Source organism: Corvus brachyrhynchos, unplaced genomic scaffold, assembly GCF_000691975.1.
Source record: "Corvus brachyrhynchos isolate BGI_N302 unplaced genomic scaffold, ASM69197v1 scaffold203, whole genome shotgun sequence".
In the NCBI taxonomy this organism is placed as follows: Eukaryota; Metazoa; Chordata; class Aves; order Passeriformes; family Corvidae; genus Corvus; species Corvus brachyrhynchos.
In genome coordinates, this window is record NW_008237408.1 from 234,733 (window position 1) to 257,390 (window position 22,658).

General features: G+C 48.1%; 1 protein-coding gene across 1 annotated transcript in view; it reads right to left on the reverse strand.

Moving 5' to 3' along the window:
- Positions 1–20,745, reverse strand: part of BLK (BLK proto-oncogene, Src family tyrosine kinase) — a 44,531-nt gene extending 23,786 nt beyond the window's left edge. Inside the window, exons 1-4 of the mRNA XM_008631027.2 lie at positions 20,575–20,745; positions 20,270–20,474; positions 2,549–2,651; positions 150–198 (exon numbers count right to left, since the gene is read on the reverse strand). Coding sequence (XP_008629249.1) covers positions 150–198; positions 2,549–2,650 — 151 coding nt within the window. The 5' untranslated portion in view covers position 2,651; positions 20,270–20,474; positions 20,575–20,745. The remainder of the gene's footprint in view (positions 1–149; positions 199–2,548; positions 2,652–20,269; positions 20,475–20,574) is intronic.
- Positions 20,746–22,658: the final 1,913 nt, after the last annotated feature.

The window sequence follows — 22,658 nt, forward strand, 5'->3', positions numbered from 1 at the left end:
CTGAACCACTCTGATAAACTCCCTGTCAGGCATGGCTGCAGATACAGAAACCACACGCCTGTGACGTGATGGCTCGTCCTCAAACTCTGCCATTTGGGGACCACCATCCTGCAAAACCCCACGGGGAGGCAAAGAAAACAGAACCTTACCTTGTGCAGAGGCTTGGTTTAGATGAGGGTTGTTGATAACTTGTCTCCCCTGAGATAGAAATAGAAAGGAAAAAGGAGATATTTATTACTTTGCTGTGTTTCAGGAAGAACTGATTTCAGCTTCACAGACGAGTGGGAGTCTGGTCCAGAGACCACTGCTGGCAGTCAGCAGCCTCCGTGTCTGGCTCCACACGTGTTGTGATGGCCTTAGCACATTTTGCCATGAGGTGTTTGTAGCTGAATTAACAGAAAGCTGGAATAACCCTTGGCTTCCCTCTGAGTTAAAGCAGAAATCTGCTGCCAACTCATTCGGACCCTGCTCTATCCCATCTGATGCCAGATTTCAGACCAGTGAGGGATGAGATATGAATGGCCCAATTGAGAAATGGCAATTGCAGTATCATTTCAAGCAGAAACCCAGAAATATTGTCTGTCATAATTGTCCCAAGGCTCATGGAATATCCTTTGCTCAGGGTTACGTTCAGAAAACAGAGGCAGGGGCTATAACAACAAATTAATCAGAGAATTGTAGAAATCATAGAGTATTTGATGGTCCTTGTGGATATCCACTCAGGATGTTCTATGATTCAATGATTCTGTGACTTCTGAGTTGGAAGAGACCCACAAGGATCATTGATCGATCTCCTGGCCCTGCACAGACACCCCAACAATCCCACCCTGTGCATCCCTGAGAGCGTTGTCCAAATGCTCCTGGAGCTCTGGCAGCCTTGGGGCTGTGCCCATTCCCTGGGGAGCCTGTTCAGTGCCTGACCATCCTCTGGGGGAAGAACATTTTCCCCAATATCCAGCCTAAATCTCCCCTGGCATGGCTCCAAGCTGTTCCCTCAGGTCCTGTCTCTGGTCACAGAGGGCAGAGATCGGAGCTGCCCCTCTGCTGCCCCTCAGGAGGAAGTTACAGACTGAAATTAAATAGCAACAAGTTACTGCAACTTATTGGGGCACACTTTTAAAATGCTGTCACAGTCCCTGGTTTGGTTTGGCCCTGCTGTGGGAGCTGTCAAACTGTCCATAGATCATTCCAAATGAGCTGGGATGGAACCACCTTGTTTTGGGGGATAACAGTTTGAAATTGGCCTTCACCCAAGTTCCAGCGCCAGCCTTGTGATCACTCCAAGGTGTCCAGTGCCTCTAGTGGGTGTTTGACCACTCCCAGGTATTTTTATACACGTGCAAAAGTGGTGAAATACGGACACAGAACTAAAAACACCTTGTGTTTTCTGCCTGCACCACCCTTTGACCCCTACTTAGCTGAAATGTGGGGTGGGGGAGCAGCTCATCCGCTGCCATTTCTCATTTAACTGGAAGAAATTTGGATTTCCCCTGACATGTGAGAGCTGAGTGCCTGTGGCAAAAAAATAAGGAATGGTCAATGATACTGTATTTACAGTGATACTGGCTCCTCTCCAGTGAGCTGGAGAGAATGAAATTTAGGAAAATAACATCTTCTTGGTCAATTTGACATCTGCTGTCATGAAAACTGGGCTGAATAGCCATGGGAGAACTCAGAAATTACACTAAAGGAGTGAAAAGCATCTCCAGCTGTCATAAAAAGCAATAACTGGCAATTCCTCCCCTCTCCCAGGGTTCAAGATGGTTTTCACATGAGAGTTGCACCTCGAGTTTGTCTTGTGCTGGCTGCTGGCTGCAGTGCTGTCAGGGGCAAGGAAAGACAAAACAATTTCATGTCCTCTGGACGGCAACAGAGGTGAAGTGACTTGCAGCGTTTAAACAAGGAGAGTGTCTTTTGAGGTCTCCTAAATCCTGCCCCAGTTCCTTCCTGCTCTGTGTCCATGCCAGCAGAGGCTGAGTGACCGCAAAGGGAGCAGCGGATGCCCAGCGTTTCTGATTGTCAGCTCACCCCGACACAGATTGGCTGCAGACCCTCTTTGACAAAGCCGTTGAGGACTCACAGTGGTGAAGTTTCCATTGTGGTTTGCAACTTTGAATCTTAGCCTGAATCTGACCCATCTTGCAAGTCAGCAACATCAGCTTGGGTTTCAAAGTGCTGATGAGAAGATATTTCTAAGTACCAACACACTGTATTTTAGGGTTTTTTAATACACAGAGGTTCCTCAGAGCCCTTCCCACCCCTGTCCAAAAGATACAGGGATCAGCTGGGAGGACCAAGCTGCCCAGAGAAGCTGTGGCTGCCCCTGGATCCCTGGAAGTGTCCAAGGCCAAGCTGGACAGGGCTTGGAGCAACCTGGGATGGTGGAAGGTGTCCCTGCCCATGGCAGAGGGTGGAACAGGATGAGCTTTTGAGTTCCTTCCAGCCCCAATAATTCTGTGATTCTGTGATTCTAAATATTGCCTGCATCACTCCAGACAACAACTGAGCTGTGGGGGGATCCCAAAAGGACACAAAACTGCAGGCTTACCTGGAGTGGGGCAGGAGGAGGTTTGCCTTTGGTTTTTGGGTTGCCTCCAGAAGTGTGTTTCTCATTGGGCATCCGCTGAATTTTGCTGCCGAACAACCCCATCCTGGAAGGAAGAGCAGAAATTGTTTTTTAATGAGACTGCTCTTGGGGAAAGGCACAGGCACTGAGGAAAAAAAGTCTTTGCATTCATGAAGAACAAATTGGAGAAGATCAGAATGCAGGACGATGGGACAGCGAAGAGAGGAGTCTAAAACCATCCTGTCTACAGTCCTCCTGCCACCCTGGACCTTGCGAACCCCACGATTTCTGTTCCCATGTGACTCTGGTGTTTCACACTTTGCAAATGAGGTTCAGACAGACACTATATGTCACCAGAGGAAAAAAAAAAGAGGCACAAATGACTGCTTTGGATATGTCCCCTCTCCAGTGTAGAGATCCCCATCTGATATCGAACTTGCTCCAGAGCTGGGGGATGCCAGAGGGATGAAGGTGGGTTTATCAACAGCCTTGTGCTGAGCTGCTCAGCTGCACCAGGGCTTCAGGAGGGTCACACAGTCCCTGGCCCAAGAACGAGTCACCTCAGGCTGCTCAGAGCTTTCTGCAGCTCGTGTCCCTCCCACGCAGCAAGGGCAGTGCGTGGATGTGGCCGCACCGTGCACGGAACCAGTCCCGCTGCTCCTCATGTTTCAGCAGCACAGACTCGCACTTGGTTTGTCCAGGAAGCCACAGGACCTCTTCAACCCCTTGGAATACTGTAAGAAATGTAAGGAATATGGTGTAGCTTGCATCCATCCTGCCAGTGAAGTGTGGGCTGAGGGCTTGTCTCATCCATCTGCAATACTCTGGTACTTTTTGATGTGCTCTGGATCCTCTCAGAAATCATGGATTAGGTTTCCCTATACCCTATGCACATCCCAGACCTGGACACCTCAAGGATCACCGGACACAAATGAATCAAAGCTTTTCCATGGATCATCATCTGGTCTGCATTAAGGTTTCCAAATTCGGGCTTGAGAACTGTTTGATTTCATCCTAGAAATGTAATTTCAGCTCTGGTCAGGAATCCAAGGATAATAATGGGTCTAGGTAGCCAAAATGGCCAAACTCTGCTTGGAGCCTCAAAAATGAAGGAGCAGATGAAGGCAGTGTTACTGAAGTGCAATATCCAGGGCCAAAGTCTGCCCCAGTCCCTGCTTTGAACCAAAGGCATTGGATGGTGTGGGCTACATGCCCAAAAAAACCCAAAATCCAAACCCTGAATACTCATAGCTGTGCAGAGACACATCGACTCCTATTCTTGCCAAAATACCCCAAGGTCTGCAGTGATCATGGAGGATCAGGGACCTCAGGCCCAGGGACACCCCCAAATGTCAGTCTAGCACTGTGTCATGGTAGTCAGACTCCAACCGCTGTGTTCAGAAAAGCTCCCAGCAAACAGACTTACAGGAAAAAATATTCCAGTAAAAGCAACTTTTTTTTTGCTTTCTAGCATGAATCTAATATCTCAAAATCTGGGACTCTGAAATGAGGCTCCAAATGGAGCCATCACAATATTTTAAGGTGTTATTTTTCTAAATGTTTTCTCCTTTCTGCCTCATATCTGCCTCTTTATATCTGATAAAGAGAAAAATGGAAGGAAGTGGTGAAATATTTCAGAGTAGTCCAACATACATTTTTCCCCCATCCAAAACTTTTTCACCTCTGAGATTTCCTTTGACCTGAGTTTACAGATGGCCCATCCATCTGTCCCCAGGCCTCAGCTCTGCTCCAGGCACTGTCAGCACGGGCAGAGGGGAAGTTTCACCTATTAAATCAACCAGAGCAGCTCCTGCAGCAATTTCATTTTCCTTTGTCAGCCTCCAGGTTGCACCCAGGGCTTGCTCTGCTTAGCAGATCTGGCGGTGCAATGGCACAGGATTTATTAGGGGAACTTTTCCTGCTCCTCCCCTCACAACTTTGTGCCAGGACTTCTGATCCTGGATCGTGGTTTTTTGCCATGAGAGTGGCTGGAATTTTCTTTTCACCCAGGGACCAGCAAGATATCCTTTTAATTAAAGATGGATGATGGATAAGTTTTAGATATCACTCATTACCAACCATGAAAGACAGAAAAATCCATCTACATGTTGGACATCAATCTGTGGCTCTTGTTACAGTCTCACTGGGCAGTCCTGGGATCTTTGATACACTCTGCTCCCAAATGAGAGATAATGTGGTCAATTGCCATGTTTTTGGCAGATTTAGGGAATGTGAGATATAGCACGAGTCAGCAATTTGCTTTGACTGTCAGTCAAGTCACCAGGATGATCTTATGAGAGAATTGATGGACCATCTACGGCATCATGGATGCATCTTTTGGGGTTTTCAGCTGCTCTCAATGTGTGATGGCAACGAAAGATATTCGGGTCTTCAAATATATCCTCCCACACACATCCTCCCTCTCCCCTTCCGCTTTATGTCGGGCAGTGCAGTTCATCCGAACACAAGAACACCAGGTGCTCACGTAATTAATGGAATACATAATTAGTAATAATAATAATAATAAAAGTAATAGTAGTAGTAGCAGTAGTAGCAGTAGTAGCAGTAGTAGTAGTAGTAGTAGTAGTAGCCGTAGTAGTAGTAATATATTTGCGATGATTTTGGGGCCTGCCAAGGGGTATAAAATGCTGTTGGGGACTGGACCCACTGGACCAACTGGTCTTCCAAGATGGAAGGCAGCTTCTGGGTGGGTTTTCACCCTGGAAGGGACACCTGCAGGACATCCAGCCCCAAGATGGGGAACACCCACTTTTGGGTGGGTGAGTAAAAGTGCTCAGACAAGGTCAAATACAGAGAAAAATCCTGAAGTAGCTCCATAGGCGCTTTGCAACTGTGAATTCTGCAGGGCCAAAGAATGAAAATCTACATTTCTAGCTGAACTTGCTTTTATCGTAATCCTTTAGTCACAGGCTGTTGACCAAATCTGAGACTAAGTGGAGTGAGCCGCATTTCGATTTCTTTGAGCAGTTCAGAAAATGAGAATATATAATCTATATATTATCATGACCTGGTGACGCTATAACCATTGCAATAGGTGATGGAGATGCTATTTAGATATTTATTAGCCATATTTCTTGTATTGGCTATAAATCTAATCATAATCATCCACATCATCACCGTGTCCTACTTCTCCCACTGAGGCAAGAACCCTCTTTCACGTACTGTGGTACCCAGTCATGGCATTGGTGAGGCAGAATGGGAAAGTCCTGGAGGAATGTCAACCTCAGCAAGTCCCACCAGGGGCCTGTGGCTTCTCTGGTAGGGTTTGAGAGGAGTAGGGACCACAACTTGTCCTGTGCACCCCTGTGGGGACACTGCGGCCCTTTCTGCACCCTGCTGACACTGGAAACACCTCTCTGCACCCTTGCACAGGCTCAGCTTTTTCCCCATGCACGGGCCAGAGACACAGTCATGCAAAAGCAGCTCAGAGAGAGGAACAACACGGCCCACCTCAGGTCAAGCAAAGGTCACTCTCTCCCGCAAAGGTCACTCGCTCCCACCCACACACAGAAGGGGTTTGAACAGCTCTGGGGATTCACAGTCCCTACAAAATCTACCAGTCCCACTCTCCCAGTTGCCTCCATCACCATTCTTCAGGCCAGCAGGTGTTTTGCAAAATCCCAAAATAGTCCTGCAGACAAATGTTGTTGGATAGAGAGAGCTGCTGGTTCCCATTTCACAGCTGGTGGAACCTTCAGTTGTTAAAAAGTAATTCTGTTTTCAAAAATAAAGGCAGCTGAGTTGAACGCACGTTGTGCCAATGTGTTTCCACTTCGGATTAGTGCTTTTAAAAATTACCTTCACAAGAAAAAAACAAATGAGAAAAGACATTCAGAATAGTTCTCCCACCCCGTTTTTATTTTTTTTTTTTCCAATGGAAAAGAGCACTGGGGAGTACACAATAACTCAGAAAAGCATAGAAATTTCCTTTTGTGAGTTTATAGTTTTTCACATCTAAAAATGTTGGTTTATATTTAATAACTGAGCGAGGGGAAACTGTTTTCCTCAAACCCTCAAATTTATAAAACAAGTTCTTTTTAAAGTGACCAGAAATCAAAGCAGAACACAAAGTTTTTCCATATTCTTCTTCATCAGGAGCTGTAGTGATAGAACAAAGAGCAGAGGGTTTAAACTGGAAGAAGTGAAATTTAGGTTCTATATACAGAAGAAATTCTTCCCTGTGAGGGTGGTGAGGCCCTGGCACAGGGTGCCCAGAGAAGCTGTGGCTGCCCCTGGATCCCTGGAAGTGTCCAAGGCCAGGCTGGACGGGACTTGGAGCACCCTGGGGCAGTGGAAGGTGTCCCTGTCCATGGCAGGGGTGCGAATAGGATGATCTTTAAGGTCCATTCCAACCCAAACCATTCAGGGATTTTATTATTCTATATGCATAAAAAAAATTTAGCAACAAAACAGTTTTAGAAAAAAATGGTGATGTTCTTGGGGTGGTCCTGTGCAGGCTGAGGAGTTGGACTCAATGATCCTTATCTGTCCCTTCCAACTCAGAATAATCTATGATTTTATGAGTCCCCGTTAGCTGCTAAGTCTTGAGTAAAAAATATGTGACGCAGAGGTGCTCCTGGAAGAGCCAAGCTGAAGAAGCCAACAGACACCAGGACAAGGGGCTCTGTGGTGCAGCCAGCTCTGAATTAGTGTGGGACAGACATGAAGGGCACAGGAACACCGGATGCACAGGCAGAACCTCTAAAATGTGCTGAGTGTCCACGTCAGCGGATGACAATGCAATTTTAGCAACCTTCAGAGGGGTAGCTGAGGGGGCATTTTGGCTACAGAGAGGCGGATGCAGGTGCAAATGTTCCTGCAGGAATGGGTCAAAGGGAGCTCTTCTGAAGATGATAGAATCACAGAATATCCTAAGTTGGAAGGAACTCACAAGGATCATTGATCCAGCTCCAGACCCTGCACAGACACCCCAACAATCCCACCCTGTGCATCCCTGAGAGCATTGTCCAAACGCTCCTGGAGCTCTGGCAGCCTTGGGGCTGTGCCCATTCCCTGGGGAGCTGCTCCAGTGCCCCAGCACCCTCTGGGGGAAGAACCTTTCCCTGATATCCTACCTAAAGCTCCCTGGACTCAGTTTCATGCCATTGCCTCAGGTTCTGTCATTTCAAACCTTTGCCCATCTCATTTGTACAATGAGCAGCCTTGCACCACCTACTGCCGTTGGCTGCTTTCCTCTACCAGGGCAAAAGAGATCTGAAGTCATTTCTGATGTGAATCCAGCACTTTCTGCAAGAGGGATGGGGATGACACTGACAGACAGCCTTGGGATTGCATGGGGGGGTACAGGAAAGGAAACAAGACCAAATAGAGAAGAAAAGCAGAAGTCTTGGCTCACCATTTGCCTCAACCCCATGAAACTGCCATGGAAAAACAGGTTAATACCCAAGCAAGCCAATAGAGTTTCACTCTGAGGGCAGGTCCAAAAAAACCCCTAAGTTTACTGAAATCACAGAATGAGCCCCCTTTCCATCCAGATTCTGCGGTGGGTGCAACAAAGTGTTTTAACAGTTCACTAAGATCAGATATTTCAATTCATTTTAAAACTCAAGAACGTCTCTTTTTTTAAGAACATGTTTTTTAAAAGGAAATGGGTTCAAAAACCCTAAAAAAATTACTTTGAAAATGCAGATCTAGCCTATTATGAAGGGTTTTAAATGCTGAATTTCTCTTTGCAAGTCCTCCCTCATCCTGAAAGAATTGCTGAAATCAATTCACTGCAGATGCAATAATTTAAGTATTCCAGATTTGCATTTTTGCATCGGCGAGGAGCAAAAAAGTTCAGTAAAAGAAAAATTTCCTCCACTTCTCAGCACATCACAGATTCATTCAATTCTCTTTTCCCTCAAAAAAATAGCTTTTCAAAACGCTTCCTGACCTGGCATCCTTGGATCTCTTTGCAAGACACAAAATTGAAGAATTACTGAAGATCTTGGTGGATCAGCTCCTTAAATAAGAAGGAAGATTTGTTTTTTGCTACTGAAGCGGTTTTTGCTGTGACCGTTTTCTACTTCTGCTGGGTTTTGGTCAAGTCCTTTTTAGCTCATATTTTGAGATAATTTTCAGCTTTGTTGCTAAGAGAAGGTAAGAAGACAACTCGGAACCAATGCGCTGTGCTATAAAGAGCACTGAAACCATGAGCAAGGTCTTTCTCAGAGGCAGAAGGTGGAGGCTACGGCCACCATTCTCTGTAACACGGTGGCCAAACTCTGTCTGCCACACCCCTGGAAGGGTTCAGGGCCAGGCTGGATGAATCTTGGAGAAACCTGGTCTAGTGGAAAGTCCCTGCCCATGGCTTTAAGGTCCCTTCCAATCGAATCCAAACCATTCCATGGTTCCATTACTCCAGCACTGCTATCTCTGTGAAGAGCTGGAGAGCAAGAAGCATCGTGGTTCTTGCTGGGGAGTGAAGCAGATGTTGGGTTTGTGTGTTGCGTCCTTGCTGAAGAACTAGGAATATCCTACTGGCAGTGTTCAGACCCATTCCAGTCCTGGTCTTTGATGGATACCAAGCTGTATTTGTGCATTGAGGACTCTCTCAAGCACTCTGGTCCATTTAAAAGGTCCTTGAGGAAAGGTGAAAAACCCCCAGGAGGAGCCGGGCTCTCCTTCTGAGGTGAGGTGCTGATGTTGGTGCTGGTCCCTCATAAAACCTCTCACACCCGAAGAACCCCAAAGTAGCTGTGGGTGCCTCCTTCTCCTGGCCCCACCCTTCTCCTTCCCCACTCCAGGGCAGCCCACCTCCCTGTCTTGGACCCTGTCCTGGTCCCAGTCTTGAGCAGAGCTGGTGTGGCCAAATTGTCTTGGAGGTATCTGTTCCCTGCCAGCCCAGGACAGACCAACAACAAATCTGGGAGCTTTGTGGTCCTGTGGTTTATCCTTAAGTGAGGGGTACGCATTTCAGGAAGGAGACTGAGGCCCACTGGCTTATTTTAGGATCTCCTGCTGCAATCCAAGCCAGCTTTCCATTTCCATTACAACTTATATCTGCCCTAAATCTACCATTTTTCTTAGGCCATGATTTGCAGGAGAACCTGGCTCAAGCAAACGAACCAAGCAGAAAAGCCATCTGTTCCAGGCCTTTCTGAAGAGCTGGGACAATCCATGGGAGAAGGCTGTGTGAGGCTGGGGGGTGTGGGAGTGCACAAATTTCCAGGACCTTGAGTTTAAGCAGATGCAGAAAGTTTTTTGACAGGGAATTAAAAAAAAAATAAGGAGAAGAAGATAATAAAAGCTTCTTGCTCACTCCAGAAGTAGAAAACAGCCTCCTGTTGCCAAAGTTGTCATTCCCTAATCAAAACATCTGTCTGGAGGAAAAATGGCTGCTTACATTGAGCTTTGCATCCCGCTGGAAGCCAACAGATGCTCGGCTGGGCTGCAGGAGGCTGCAGGCCAGGAAACAGAGCCAGGGATCAGGGTCTTGGAGAGGGGAAAAGCAGGAAGGCAGACTGCTTATCCCACCTCCCTTCAACACACTTCCCTCACGAGCTCAGCCCAGGTGTTCCAGCAGCCAAGTGGAATGCCTGCTGGGAATGTCTCTGCAGGACTTGGGAGAGGTGAGGTGCACTGGAATGGCCAAGAAGGAGGAGGGAAGGCACATCTCTTCAGGTACCTGAAGCAACTCCATGATTCATCAGGTGTGACAGACTTTATGACAAAACTGCATTTCCCAGCAGAAATTCCTGCAGTGCCTGAAATTTCAGCTCAGGTTTCAACTCAAACCTCTCTCTGCCCAATGTTGATGCAGGCCAAATTGTGGATGGGTCCTGGGTGGGTTGGAGCACAGCAGGGTGAAATCCTCTCTGCAGGCCACCCCTATCTGACATCCAAATCCTATGGAAGTGGGCAAGGGCCATGGTCCCTTGGCCAGAATCCCTGAAGCTCCGTTTCACAGCATTTGGAGGACACATCACAGGGATCTGTAGGGATGTGGGGAGGTCCTGGCCCTCCCAGCCCTCAGAACATGAGGAGATGGATGGGATGTTCCTCCACACCTCTTTATGTGGCCACCCAAACTTCTGCCCTGGGAAAGGCCTTCCTGGAGGCCCTGCATCCCAGAGATGAATTTTCCTAGGAAGAGGACAGCATTTTATAGGACCAAGAGGAGGAATGAAGCTGGTGGCAGGCTGGTGCTCAGGAATTTGATTCCTTGGATCGGGTCTCAGAGGGAATGATGCTCCCTCCCACCACCCTCAGTGGAGGCAAAGGGCTATGGGGAAAGATAAACATCTCCAGCTGCCCACCTGAACACCTCCAGCTGCGTGTCAGGAATAGCTATGGGATGCCAGAGCACTTCCCTACTCATCACAGCTGTGTCCAGCTCCTGCCAGCCTTCCCCACATGTAAATCCTCTCTTCCCCTCCAGGCCCTGGGGGACAGGGCAGGATGGGAGTGCCAGGATGTGCACACCTGGCACTTCTTTGTCCTCCCCTCCTTTTGCAGCAGACCAAGGGAACAGCATCCCCGCAAACCATCCCTTGGCGCCGGATCCAGCAGTCACCAGGAAGTGCCTCCGTCATCTCTTTAACCCACAGATTGTGGGGAAAGGAAAGAGGACAAGGAGGGATGGGAGAGTGGATGAAGACAGAGAAAAACCTGCTGGGCTTCTCCCCACCCTCAGGGGAACGTGGATGGGGGTAGGATGATCCCGACTTGCCTGCTTCCTACGCTGCTGCTCCTGGGGACACGATCCGAGGACGCACGAGCCACCGGTTGGACCCATGACAGATGCTCCATGGGGCTGAAAGCCCTTTCCAATTTTTCTTTTAGAGGCCTCTGGCTTCCACCACATCCACACCATCCATGGGACCGACAGCTTTGCAGCCCCAGATCGCAGGAGCAGCCTGGTTTTGCAGATGCTTTTAATGGGCTTTCTTTTTTTAATTAGGTCTTTGTGTCAGAACTGACTCTTTTCTCACCCCCTAAGGATTCCTTGCTCTATTTTGAATATAAAAATGATCACCTGGGAGGGGGTGGGAGTTGCACTTCCCAGACAACCTGGGCAATGAAAATAGCAGTGAGGAAGGCAAGAAACACAAAGAGAACCCAGACACAAACCCCAGCAAATGCCACAGGCTATTAACAGCTGTCATTAAAAACAGTGAAAATGACTGTGAATGGACTGTGCTTCCACTATGCAAACCACCAAATTTTAGGAAACAACAAAAAAAACTGGCTTTGCCAAGATCTTTCCTTTCTGTGACTAAAAAAAGACCTTTTTCTGATGAAACAAATCTTGTTCCAGCCAACCCCATCCCTCTATGAACCTACTCAACCATAGCAGCGTGGTCTAACGAATGAAGACCTGGTCAGGGACTTGTGGGTGGCTCTGAGGAAGTGACTTTTTCATTTTGCCTCAGCATGTTTGATTGAGAGACCGAAACTCTGTCCTGGGAGATAAATATTGTATAAGAAGCAGGATTTGTTTCTACAGAGGCTTCCCATGGCGGGTGTGTAACAAGTTGGCTCCTCCGGGGTGTTCTCAGTGTATTTTCTTAAGCTGGTGCAGACACGAGGCCCAGAAGCCACCATGTAAACCTCTGTGGGTAGTTGCATGACGACATCTTTGTGTTGGATGTGGCAGCAAGAGGGAAAAGGACGCTTGGTCTCAGCCAGCTCGAGGCTGGGATGACCTCACATCGTTTACACTTCAGCTGCCCCCACTGAGCAGGACAAACATGAGCCGACAGCTGCTGGGTGTGATGCACAAGATAAAAGTCACCCCACACTGGTGATGTTGTTTACGGGAGGAAAAGCTTCACGGGGCAGATCTGAGCTGAGGTCACAGCAGAAGACCTTTACCAGCCATAGGACACAAGGACAACAAGAGGGTGCCTGAGGACACGATGATGTGTGAGGTGGGGGCGGCTGCTCCAGGGTGCACGTGCCTGGTTTCCATCCCTCTGGAAATACGGTATGGAAATCAGCCTTGGCTCTGCCGCTGTGCTCCTGACAAAGGAAGACAACCTCATGGAGGGCTGCAAGTCCGTGGGGCTCATACTGCGTCCCTAGTCCTGGAGGGTCAGCACAGAATCTCAGAATCTCTAAATCCCAGAATCTCTAAATCCCAGAATCCCATAATCCCAGAATCCCAGAATCCCAGAATAGTATAGGATTGGAAGGGCCCTCTGAAGATCACCCAATCCAACCCTCTTGCTAAGGCAGGATCACCTGTAACAGGTGACACAGGGACACGTCCAGGTGGGTTTGGAATGTCTCCAGACTGGGAACTCCACACCCTCCCTGGGCAGATGTTCCAGGGCTCTGACACCCTCAACATAAAGAATTTCCTCCTCATGGTTGAGGTGGAACTTTTTGTGGTATATTTTATGGCCATTGCTGTTCATCCTGTGGCTGGGCACCACTGAGAAGAGCCTGGCACCATCCTCTGACACCCTCCAAGCCTGGGTGACTCTGAAGACAACCAGGACAGACACCCAGACCAGCAGGCCTCAGCCACGTGTGCCTGCTCCTAGAGACACAGAAATGAGGGAGCCCGTGCAGATTTGCCAAACTTCTCCCTTGTCAATTTGCATTTTCCCTTCCCAATTCTCCTCCAGCTAAGGGCAGGGGGTGGAGGTGGAGCTGCTCAGGTCTGGAGCTGGGGAAGAAGAGGACAGTCTCAGGTTTAGGTGGAGTGATTTGAGCTTTAGGGCAGGGCCTCATCATTTGGTGGGTGACCTCTCTTTGCTAAATGAGCTTCACTTCCTATCCCTATGAAAAGGGAAGTTGCTCTTTTAGAAAGCTGCTGTCATCCACTGCTGAGGTGGGAAGGAGGAGCCTACCACGAGGTGCAGCAAGGGCTGAGCAGTGAAGTAGTGTCTGCCAAGTCATCCTGGGAACAGGGCGATGGCGTGGCAGCTCCAGACAGAAACCTGCTTCTGATCTGAGACACATTCCCACTGCTGGCAGCGGGGAAACCCAGCAGCTGCAGCCGCCTGCTGCAAAGGCTCTCCCAGTGATGGCCGCAGTTCAAGCAGCTCAAAACCAAGAACTAAAAATAAAAAAATTGGAAATGGTGTGGTTTGCCAACTGCATCCCAGGGAGGTTGTTCTGGTATCTATGGTATCCTGTGTGTCATCTGGGGCACATCCCTTCATCCTTGTGCCTCCTCTGTTCCCTCCAGCCTGGACATCTCATGGCCACGAGATGAGACCTGGCGTCCAGAAGCCCAGACAGTTGGCTTACTCAGCCCAGGGATGTCCTCTGAAAGTGGCTGGAGGGAGAACCCTGAGAAAGCTGGTGAGAAAGGGCACTAAAAAGGGGGAAAGTCTCTCATTTGCAGCTCCCAGTCACTCCAGATGGGCTCCATCTGTCCCTGTTCCCCCGACCTGAAAGCACAGGCTGTGATCTCACCCAGACAAGCAGGGTCTTTCTGGTGGTGGCTTCCACCCTGTTTCCATGCATCAACTCCCAGATGTTCTCCAGTGTCTTTGCAGGCCCCTACACAAGTGTGAAATCATGGAATTATAGAATCACGGAACGGTTTGGGTTGGAAGGGATCTTAAAGATCATCCTGTTCCATCCCCTGCCATGGGCAGAGACACCTTCCACTATCCCAGGTTGCTCCAAGCCCCGTCCAACCTGGCCTTGGACACTTCCAGGGATCCAGGGGCAGCCACAGCTTCTCTGGGCACCCTGTGCCAGGGCCTCACCACCCTCACAGGGAACAATTTCTTCCCAATATCCCATCTAAGTCTACTCTCTGTCAGTTTGAAGCCATTCCTGGAAACTGAGGAAATCTCCCTCCAGATGACCCCACAGCCAACCAGGATGACCCCACAGCCAAACTCCTGCAGTGGTGGGCCCTGCACAACCTCCCCGTGCAGCAGTGCCCATCCCATGGCATTTTATCCACTTCACGCTGAACCAAAGGTGTTCCTGTTGGGATTTCTGCTGCAGAGGTGACTCCAGCTTTGCACTGAACCCACCAAGAGGGATGAAGGTAGCTCTCCTCTCCCATCTGGCCCCCAGGACTGCCTCCCCATCCTACTGCTGTAAAAGCTGGGCATCTCATTTCTGCCAGACATTTTCATGGGCTGGCCATGCTTTTCTCTTCCCTTTTAGGAATGACTACTCTCCTTTACCATCAGAACCTCCCTGTTCCCACTCCTCTAGCAGATTAAAAGCTTATTTACAGTGTCCTGTTGCTCCTGAAAGAGGCTGATGTGTTATAGACAACCTACCAGATTCCATGTGGAGACTTCTGGAGCTTTTTGAACTCTGAGGACTTTTTGAATTCTGAGGCAGCATCTCAGCTACTAGAACAGGCAATATTGGGGTTCCTCTCCCACTCTTAAAAATTTGGTGGCTGCATCCAAACCCCTGGTGGTCCCCATTCTACAGGAGCTGTGGTGGCTCCTGGATTACATTTATCCATATATGTTTATTATGTTTATTTAGAATCTATCCTGACTTCACTGGCCCTCCTCTTTGGTCTCACATTCCAAGGGACAGGCTGTCCCTTTCCCCCTGATGTGGAGGAAAATAGAGGATCCCATCCCTGTGTTTGGGATGACACTCAGACACGGGCACCAGGTACCAGATCACCCCGGGCGCAGGGTGAGGATGGACTCCCTCTTGTTTCACTATCGTTATTTATTATTAAATCCTTCTGGTTTTGAAGGGATATCTCCAGGGACTGGGATGAAAATATGAGTTTTGGGTGATGGAAGCTGGGACATAGTCTGCTAGGAAGGGCCACAAAGAGATTTTGTCTGGATCCCGTGAGGAAAAGCCTCTTCTGGACAGAGAAAGTGACTCCTACTCAGACCAGTCCTCCCTGCCAGGCTTCTCCTACACTCACAACTTGGCTATTCTTGGCTACTTGCAGCAGCCAAGACCTTGTCTCAATATTATTTCCTTTCTGATGCTCGTAAAGAAAGAAGGAACCCATTACTTTTTAATCCCTTATCCAAAATCAGAAGATTAACTCAGTTTTCAGAATTAAAATGATATCGAAACATCCTTATGGTGCTCGAAGGAGACAGAAATGTGGCAGAACAAGGCTGAACCTCGCAACCAGGTTTGTGACAGAAAGTCATTATTTATGGCACAGAAGTGATGAGGCTGATCCACTCTCAGGTTACCTCACACTTGATCTGGTCTGAATTTATTGCTTCAGAGCCAGAAGAAATCTTATTTCCTCAAGTTTCTTGCTTTGCCAGTGTCCCTGCTCTGCCTGGCATCAGCAGTACTGCACTAAAACAACCAGGATTTCTTCTCACCTGCTTAGGACCAGGCTTGTACCGAGTCCCACATTCACAATTCCCTTCCACTCACAGTTATTATTCCTTGGCAGACCACTCAGTGACTTTTGGAATGCTTTTTCCAACTTTTTCATCACAACTTTTAGGGGGAAAAAAAGCATTTCATGGGAAATCACCACCTTTCAAAAGGTTCTGTCACAGAAACACCACGAATATCGGCACCTTCCACTTGGAAAAAAAAAATACTAATTGTGCAAGTTCGCTGCATTAATGTCTCAAGCAGCTGTGCTCTTCTTCCTCTGCTTCTAAAATGGTCAAGGCCAAATATGCAAGAGACAGCCAGGAAAAACTGTCGAGATAAAAATCAATTTAAAGCTTTTCTATCAGTTTCTCTGCATGCTTAGCACAACACCACTTCTCCCTCTTTCCATCACACATTGAGTGTGATGCCTTGATTTTTCCATAGGTCAAATTTAACCTCTATTCAAAGGCCACTTCTCAGGCATCATCCTCCCATAGACACATTTTGAGATATTCTGCCCCAAATTGCATGGTTCCAAGTCGTTCACATAACCCTGGATGCCACCACGGCTCAGGTTTTAGGCAAGAAACTCTCTGGGCTGAAAGAAGCCCAGCAGCTCCTCTGCCCACAGCATTTTGTTACGGTTTTTCTTTCCCACTTCAGGTTTCATGGAGATAAGGGACCTTCCATGAATGAGGAAACACCATCCTGTAGTAAATTGGAACCAGGGGGACCTGGGCATGGGGCCCAGCACCTCTTTTGCCTCTTGGCCGTAAGGTCCTTTTATCAAGGGACAAAGAGTTTTTCAACCAACATTCATCCACCAAAATCATTTCTGATTCCGCCATCACAAAGGCAGACCAGATGTCCTGGACACTGAGTAATTTTTCACTCTTCTCTGCTCGTGAAGTAGCAAAGAATTCATTTGTGAGCCACATGTTTATTATTTGTGCTGTGTCTCCTACGTGCCTGACACACAGGACTGCAGGGGTACTGCTGGCTGCTTTTTGATCAGTAACAAATTCCACAGCTTCCAGAGGAGCAGAAATTGTCAGTGAGATTGGATCAAATTTGGAAAATGATTTTATAAGTGCGTAAGTAAATAAAAAAAGAGGGGAAAATGCAAGGGGATGAGTTTGAAAAGCACATTTCAGTTCAGGAGCCATGTGTATTTCACAGGGTGGCAGAAACATAGGACTGGCACCACGAAGGTTCTTAATCTCAGAAACCCCCTAACTCGGACTTCAAAGCTTTCAGTGATGGAAATTCCCACTGCTTCCTATCAGCCTATCCCAGCCCTCCAATTCCCATAGCCTTAAAATGACTTCCTAACAACCAGAACTAATTTCCTTCTCTGAAAGACCCATGACTGCCTGTCCTGCCCATGGTGGCTGCCCCTGGATCCCTGCAAGTGTCCAAGGCCAGGCTGGATGGGGCTTGGAAAAACCTGGGATAGTGGAAGGTGTCCCTGCCCATGGCAGGGAGTTGGAATGAGCTGATCCTTAAGGTGCCTTCCAACCCAAACCATTCCATGATGCCATGGTGGACAGCAAGATTCGTCCCCCCCTCTTTGCTGTGTCTCCAGCAAAAGAAGCAACATCATTTCTTGCAGCAATTCCACACAGTCCACACTTCCCATACCTCTGCTCAATCGTGTCCCTCTACTTCAGGCATTTATCACTGGGTTTGGAAGTTTGAATAGGCAAGGCCACAATGTTTTTGAAATTAAAACTGACTAACATTAACACAGACAAAATTGCTCTGTAAAACCACAGGAAAATTGTTCTCCTGCTCAGTTGCAGTTTTTTCTCAGAAAAAAACTATAATTAAACCCCATTTTTTTACTTCTACCCAAGGAGCTGCTGTGGTTTGAGCTTGGCTTTTGGTGGTGGGGGAGATTTTTTTTGCTGGACATTGTGATGGACTTAAACAGCAGGATGACTTGTGAGAAGAAAATATCTTGTCCAGCATGAAACATTGGAATTCTGGCTTACATTCCTATCTATTTTTGATCAAGAACTGTGACCCTGCATAGCCTGTTTTGTCCAGTGATGTCCAGTGGTGCAACTGCTCCTTCCACAAGCAGCATCAGGACCCTGGGGCTGTAATTTGTTGCCAAGACCTCTGCAAGGGGGAATTTCATCCTTTTTTACCCACCCCCAGCTACTTCTAATCTTGCAATGTGGTGTCAGCCTAACGAAAAAAGCTGATTTGCACCACATGGAACTAAGACATGGATGGAAACTTTGGGGCTGGCGAGGATTCCAGGAGGATTTAGCCCCAGGTGTCGAGTTTTTGCCCGTGATAGAACCCCTGCAGGAAATGATTGGCTGCAAAGGAACTCACCCACATGGAGGCAGCGCTTGGTTGCCTCCAGAGGCTCATGAACCGTGAAGGAGCAGTGAGAAAATTCCTTTTTTAAGACAGATGGAATGGAAAGAATGAGGGGAAGGAAGGAAGGCAAATGATGAAGTAACGGTGTGCTCGGGAGCTCCTACTCTGCTCAACACATCCCTGCGATCCCTGTGAAATCCATCCATGTGAATCCCTGTTTCCACACCCGCTTGAGATGACAAAAAACCTGGGCTGCTCCTGAAAATGTCCTAGAGGCCTTTTCAGATGCTGATGTGCCCATCAAGGCACCACAGAGAACTAAAGGTTGAAAGGCCAGTCAGGAAGAAAGTCATGATGTAGAAATAAAGGGGCTGATAGCTGTGTTTGAGACGGACACACAGCCCAAATTAGGAGGGAATGGGATGCCCATCCTGGGATATTTTGGGTTTAGCTAAGGGGAGCTGGGAGCGCACCATGTCAGATGAGAGCCCGGGGTATAACAGCATCCCAGAACACCCCACGCTGACTAAACCAAACATGGGAATTCATTGGAAAAGAAGATGAAGAATAATCAGCAGCATCTTTGCAAAATTTTCACTTAAATATGCCTTGGGTCTTTCCTCCTCCATCAGAAAATTCAGGTTTTGATTTCACAGTCCTCACGGGGCAGCAATAGCCCCGTATTGACAGAACAAAACAAGAATGTGCCAGAAGGGCTTTTTCACTGACTTTTGGGTATCAATATAATGAAAATGCTGCAGGAGGTCTGGGAGAAGAAAGCAAAACGTGAACAAGAAATCACAAGCTCTGCAGCCCTCAAATCTTCTGGTAAAAATGACTTAAACCTTGACAGAATGACCAACCGAGAATATTAATGAGGGTGCCTGGGCTGCCTTGCAGCTGTCCTTTTTTAATTCCTCATTTCCATCTGCCTTCTCCATCTCCAGCACATACCCGAGCAGGGACCATGTGCGTGTGCTCTGCATGCAGCAGGATCCCTCACTGCTGGCAGTGTCCTGGTTTTGCACTGTTAAAGATCCATAATCAATTAAACACCAGAGCAGCCCAGCATGAGAGGCAAGAAACAGCCCCAAATCACGAGTGGGCTAACTAAAGCACTTTGAAGAGTGTTCAGTGGGGCATCGCTGGCCACAAAGCCCTGAGGAAACACCTGAGGAGGTCTGAGATGCAAATACCCCACAACACGGCACACGCTCTTCTCTCCCAGAAGTGTCACAGCAAGCACGGATAACCTGAAATATCCACGCTCCAACTTAGAGCTCTGGAATTTTGAGCCTGACCTAAATTCTAATCAGGAATGAAAGTTACGGGCTTAGTGCAGATCCTGCAAAGTGACCACGGTAGAAGCAGCAAGTCCACTCTTCCTATAGCTCTGCTGGAGATTTCCAACTTTGCCAGAAGCTTTGTCCACAACCAACATTAACTTTGCAGTGATTTTACCAGCTTCAGTGGAGGAGCTGATGGAAATAAAATATTACGTCCGAGGGAACCATTTAAACCATCTGTGCGGTGGAATAAAGCAAAAAACCCTCAAAGATCCCAAACATGCCTCTCCAAATATGGGGAATTAAAGATTCGACCCTTCCCCACGCCGTCCACAGTACCCAAAGGTTGCTGAGTTGGAAGCTGAGCACCCTAACTTCCACCTCCCCTCAGCTTCAGAACTGATTTCACTTTCTCCTGTCACTCTCATTCCCAAGAAATTCAGTTGGATGAAGCTCATTCACTCCTCGCTGTCATCTACTTTCACTATTTTTAAGAGAAAATAAGTTGATCTGTGCCTGAGAGAGAACCCACTGGGTGAGCGTCCGACTTGGAGCATCAGTCCCACCTCAGAGCGTTCCCAAATCCAGCACTGGGAAGGTGCCAGAAGGAAAGACAGACACACCCCCTATCCTGGTCCACAGCAGCAGTTTGGCTCATTGGACATCCCACCCTAATCCTAAAGGCTTTAATAATCACTGGTCCAGAGATGGGCCAAATCTTTAAATACCCTAAGGGAATATGCCCAGGGGAGCACCAGACAACAAACAGGCAGCAGGGAGGAAGGAAAACTGCTGGAAAATCATTTATACTTACTTTGAGAGCCCTGTGTTCAGATTAAATCATATCCCACTCGATCTTAGCTGTCCACCAGAGCTGAAAAACCCCTTCCAGATCATCAGCTTAGGACCATCAGCTCCTTTTGATGAGTTTCAATCCTTGGAGCACGCAGAAGGAGAAGCCCTGATTCTTCTTCTTGTCGTGTGTTGAGTTGCTGTTGGTGGTTTCCTGTTGCCAGCAGCTGAATGATAAATGGAACTGGTTTGTTACACTTAGAGCAGTGGAGGGCTGACAGTATGACCACACTTCTCACACACTGCTAATATTAGAACGGGGTCTACCTTAGAAGAACCCACAAAGGCTCCTCAGGCTGTAGAAAGTCTGGTCCTACTGCAAACAACACCCTGAATTGCCCTCATTCAGGCTGGGGTGAGGTGAAGTTGTCCCCTGCAGCCTCAGGGTATAAAGCTGGTCTCAAAATGGGAGGAGAAATATGGGTCTGGAGTTGTCTAAATTGGCCCATTCACAGCTCAGAGCAGCCTGGGCCAATAGAAGGGGTGGAGTTACTTATTGCGTGCACTTAACTTTCAGAGAGCTTATCACCAGTCAGGTTCAAGTTTGAGAAGTTTCCCTTTTTGTAATCAGCTGGGTTACAGGGCTGTAACCTCACTCACTTTCCATCTGAGGTTCTGTTTCCACTTCAGAGCTCACCTAAAGAGGCTGGTCATGTTCTTCCTCCTTTCTTCAACGAGTACAAGACAGCTGATGCCATTTAGGGCATAGGGGGAAGAGCCCAGGAGACAGCTGACAGCACATCCTGATATCTCTTTATCACTTGTGTGTAAGATTTTGTGAGATCTGCCTTCACTCTGTTCTGTGCAATTAGCTGCTCGTGGTGCTGCACAAAGCTCTGCCCGTGCTGAGGACCCAGCGCTCACCTGGAGCTGCTGCGGGCAAGGCCCAGCTCAGATCTCACTGCACTGGGGGGGGTCCAGTGCCTTCCATTCCCAAGGGTCTTCGGGCACTGGAGAATCACAGAATGGTTTGGGTTGGAAGGAGAAATCAAGCTTTCCTTGTTCCATCCCCTTGCCATGGGTAGGGACACCTTCCACTAGACCAGGTTGCTCCAAGCCCCATCCAGCCTGGCCTTGAACACTTCCAGGGATCCAGGGGCAGCCACAGCTTCTCTGGGCACCCTGGGCCAGGGCCTCCCCACCCTCACAGCCAACAATTCCTTCCCAATATCCCATCTCTGCCTGCTCTCTGGAAGTGGGAATCCATTCCCCCTTGTCCTGTCCCTTGTCCCAAATCCCTCTCCAGCTCTCCTGGAGCCCCTTCATGCACTGGAAGTGGCTCTGAGGTCTCCCTGGAGCCTTCTCCTCTCCCGGTGAACATGCCCAGCTCTCCCAGCCTGGTTCCAGAGCAGAGGGGCTCTAGGCCTCAGAGCATCTCCATGGCCTCCTCTGGAATCACTCCAGAAGTTCCTGGTCCTTCCTATTTTTACCATGCAATGCTCTGAAGCTCCATCATTCTCATTTCCACCCTCACCTGCAGGTTCCAGACCCACCAACTCATCTGAAGGCCAGGAAGCTGATGAGTGTCACCTACAGATCCTGCTGGGTTCTGGATAAAGCCTCCACACATTGAGACAAGGAGAAAGGAAAATCAGCCAGAGCTTCAACAAACAGGACAACAAGGATCCTGCCTGAGACTGGCTGAGCAATGGGATGTTTATCAGCTCTTTTTTGAGATGAGGGATGAAAATCTTATATAGCAGAAGGTTGGATCTTCACTCTTGGTCCTGCAGTTTCAAGGATCACCCCTGGCTGAGATAACACCCTCCTGCTGATGGATTTCTGCAGGGGAAGTTGTCTGGAGGCAAATTGCAAAGTATGGATCTCTCTGAAATAGTGGACATCGGGACTGTTGCAAGCATTTGATTTTATGGCTCATTCATCAGGCTGAACAAACAGCAAAGCAGAGGAATCTAACAGGCAAACACATTTCAGGTGCTGTTCACATTTTAATGTCCCCAAAAGAGTCGGTTTGGTTTATAAATAGGAAAAAACCTCCAACAGTTGGGGTGAAAGAAAAAGAAGATAAAAATCCAATTATTGGTCTTTCATTTTATTGTCCTGGGTTGAGGAGATTGTCCAGATTCCATTTGTCAAGCCAACAGCTGCTGAAGTAGAACTGTGTTTCCTGACAATCAGTTACAAATCCAGGAAATTTCACCCAGCTCTTGCTGCAGGAGTGAGCAGGAAGTGACTTTGGGGTGACAGGGGAGGGAAGCTGCAGCTTGGACTCCACCTTTTATTCACCCCAACTTAAAGCAGGTGTCTGAGATGGGCTTTTCTTACCTTTCCCTTCCTCACAAAGCCAAGGAAATAAGTTCAGGGCAATCAGAGCATTTTAAAACTGAATT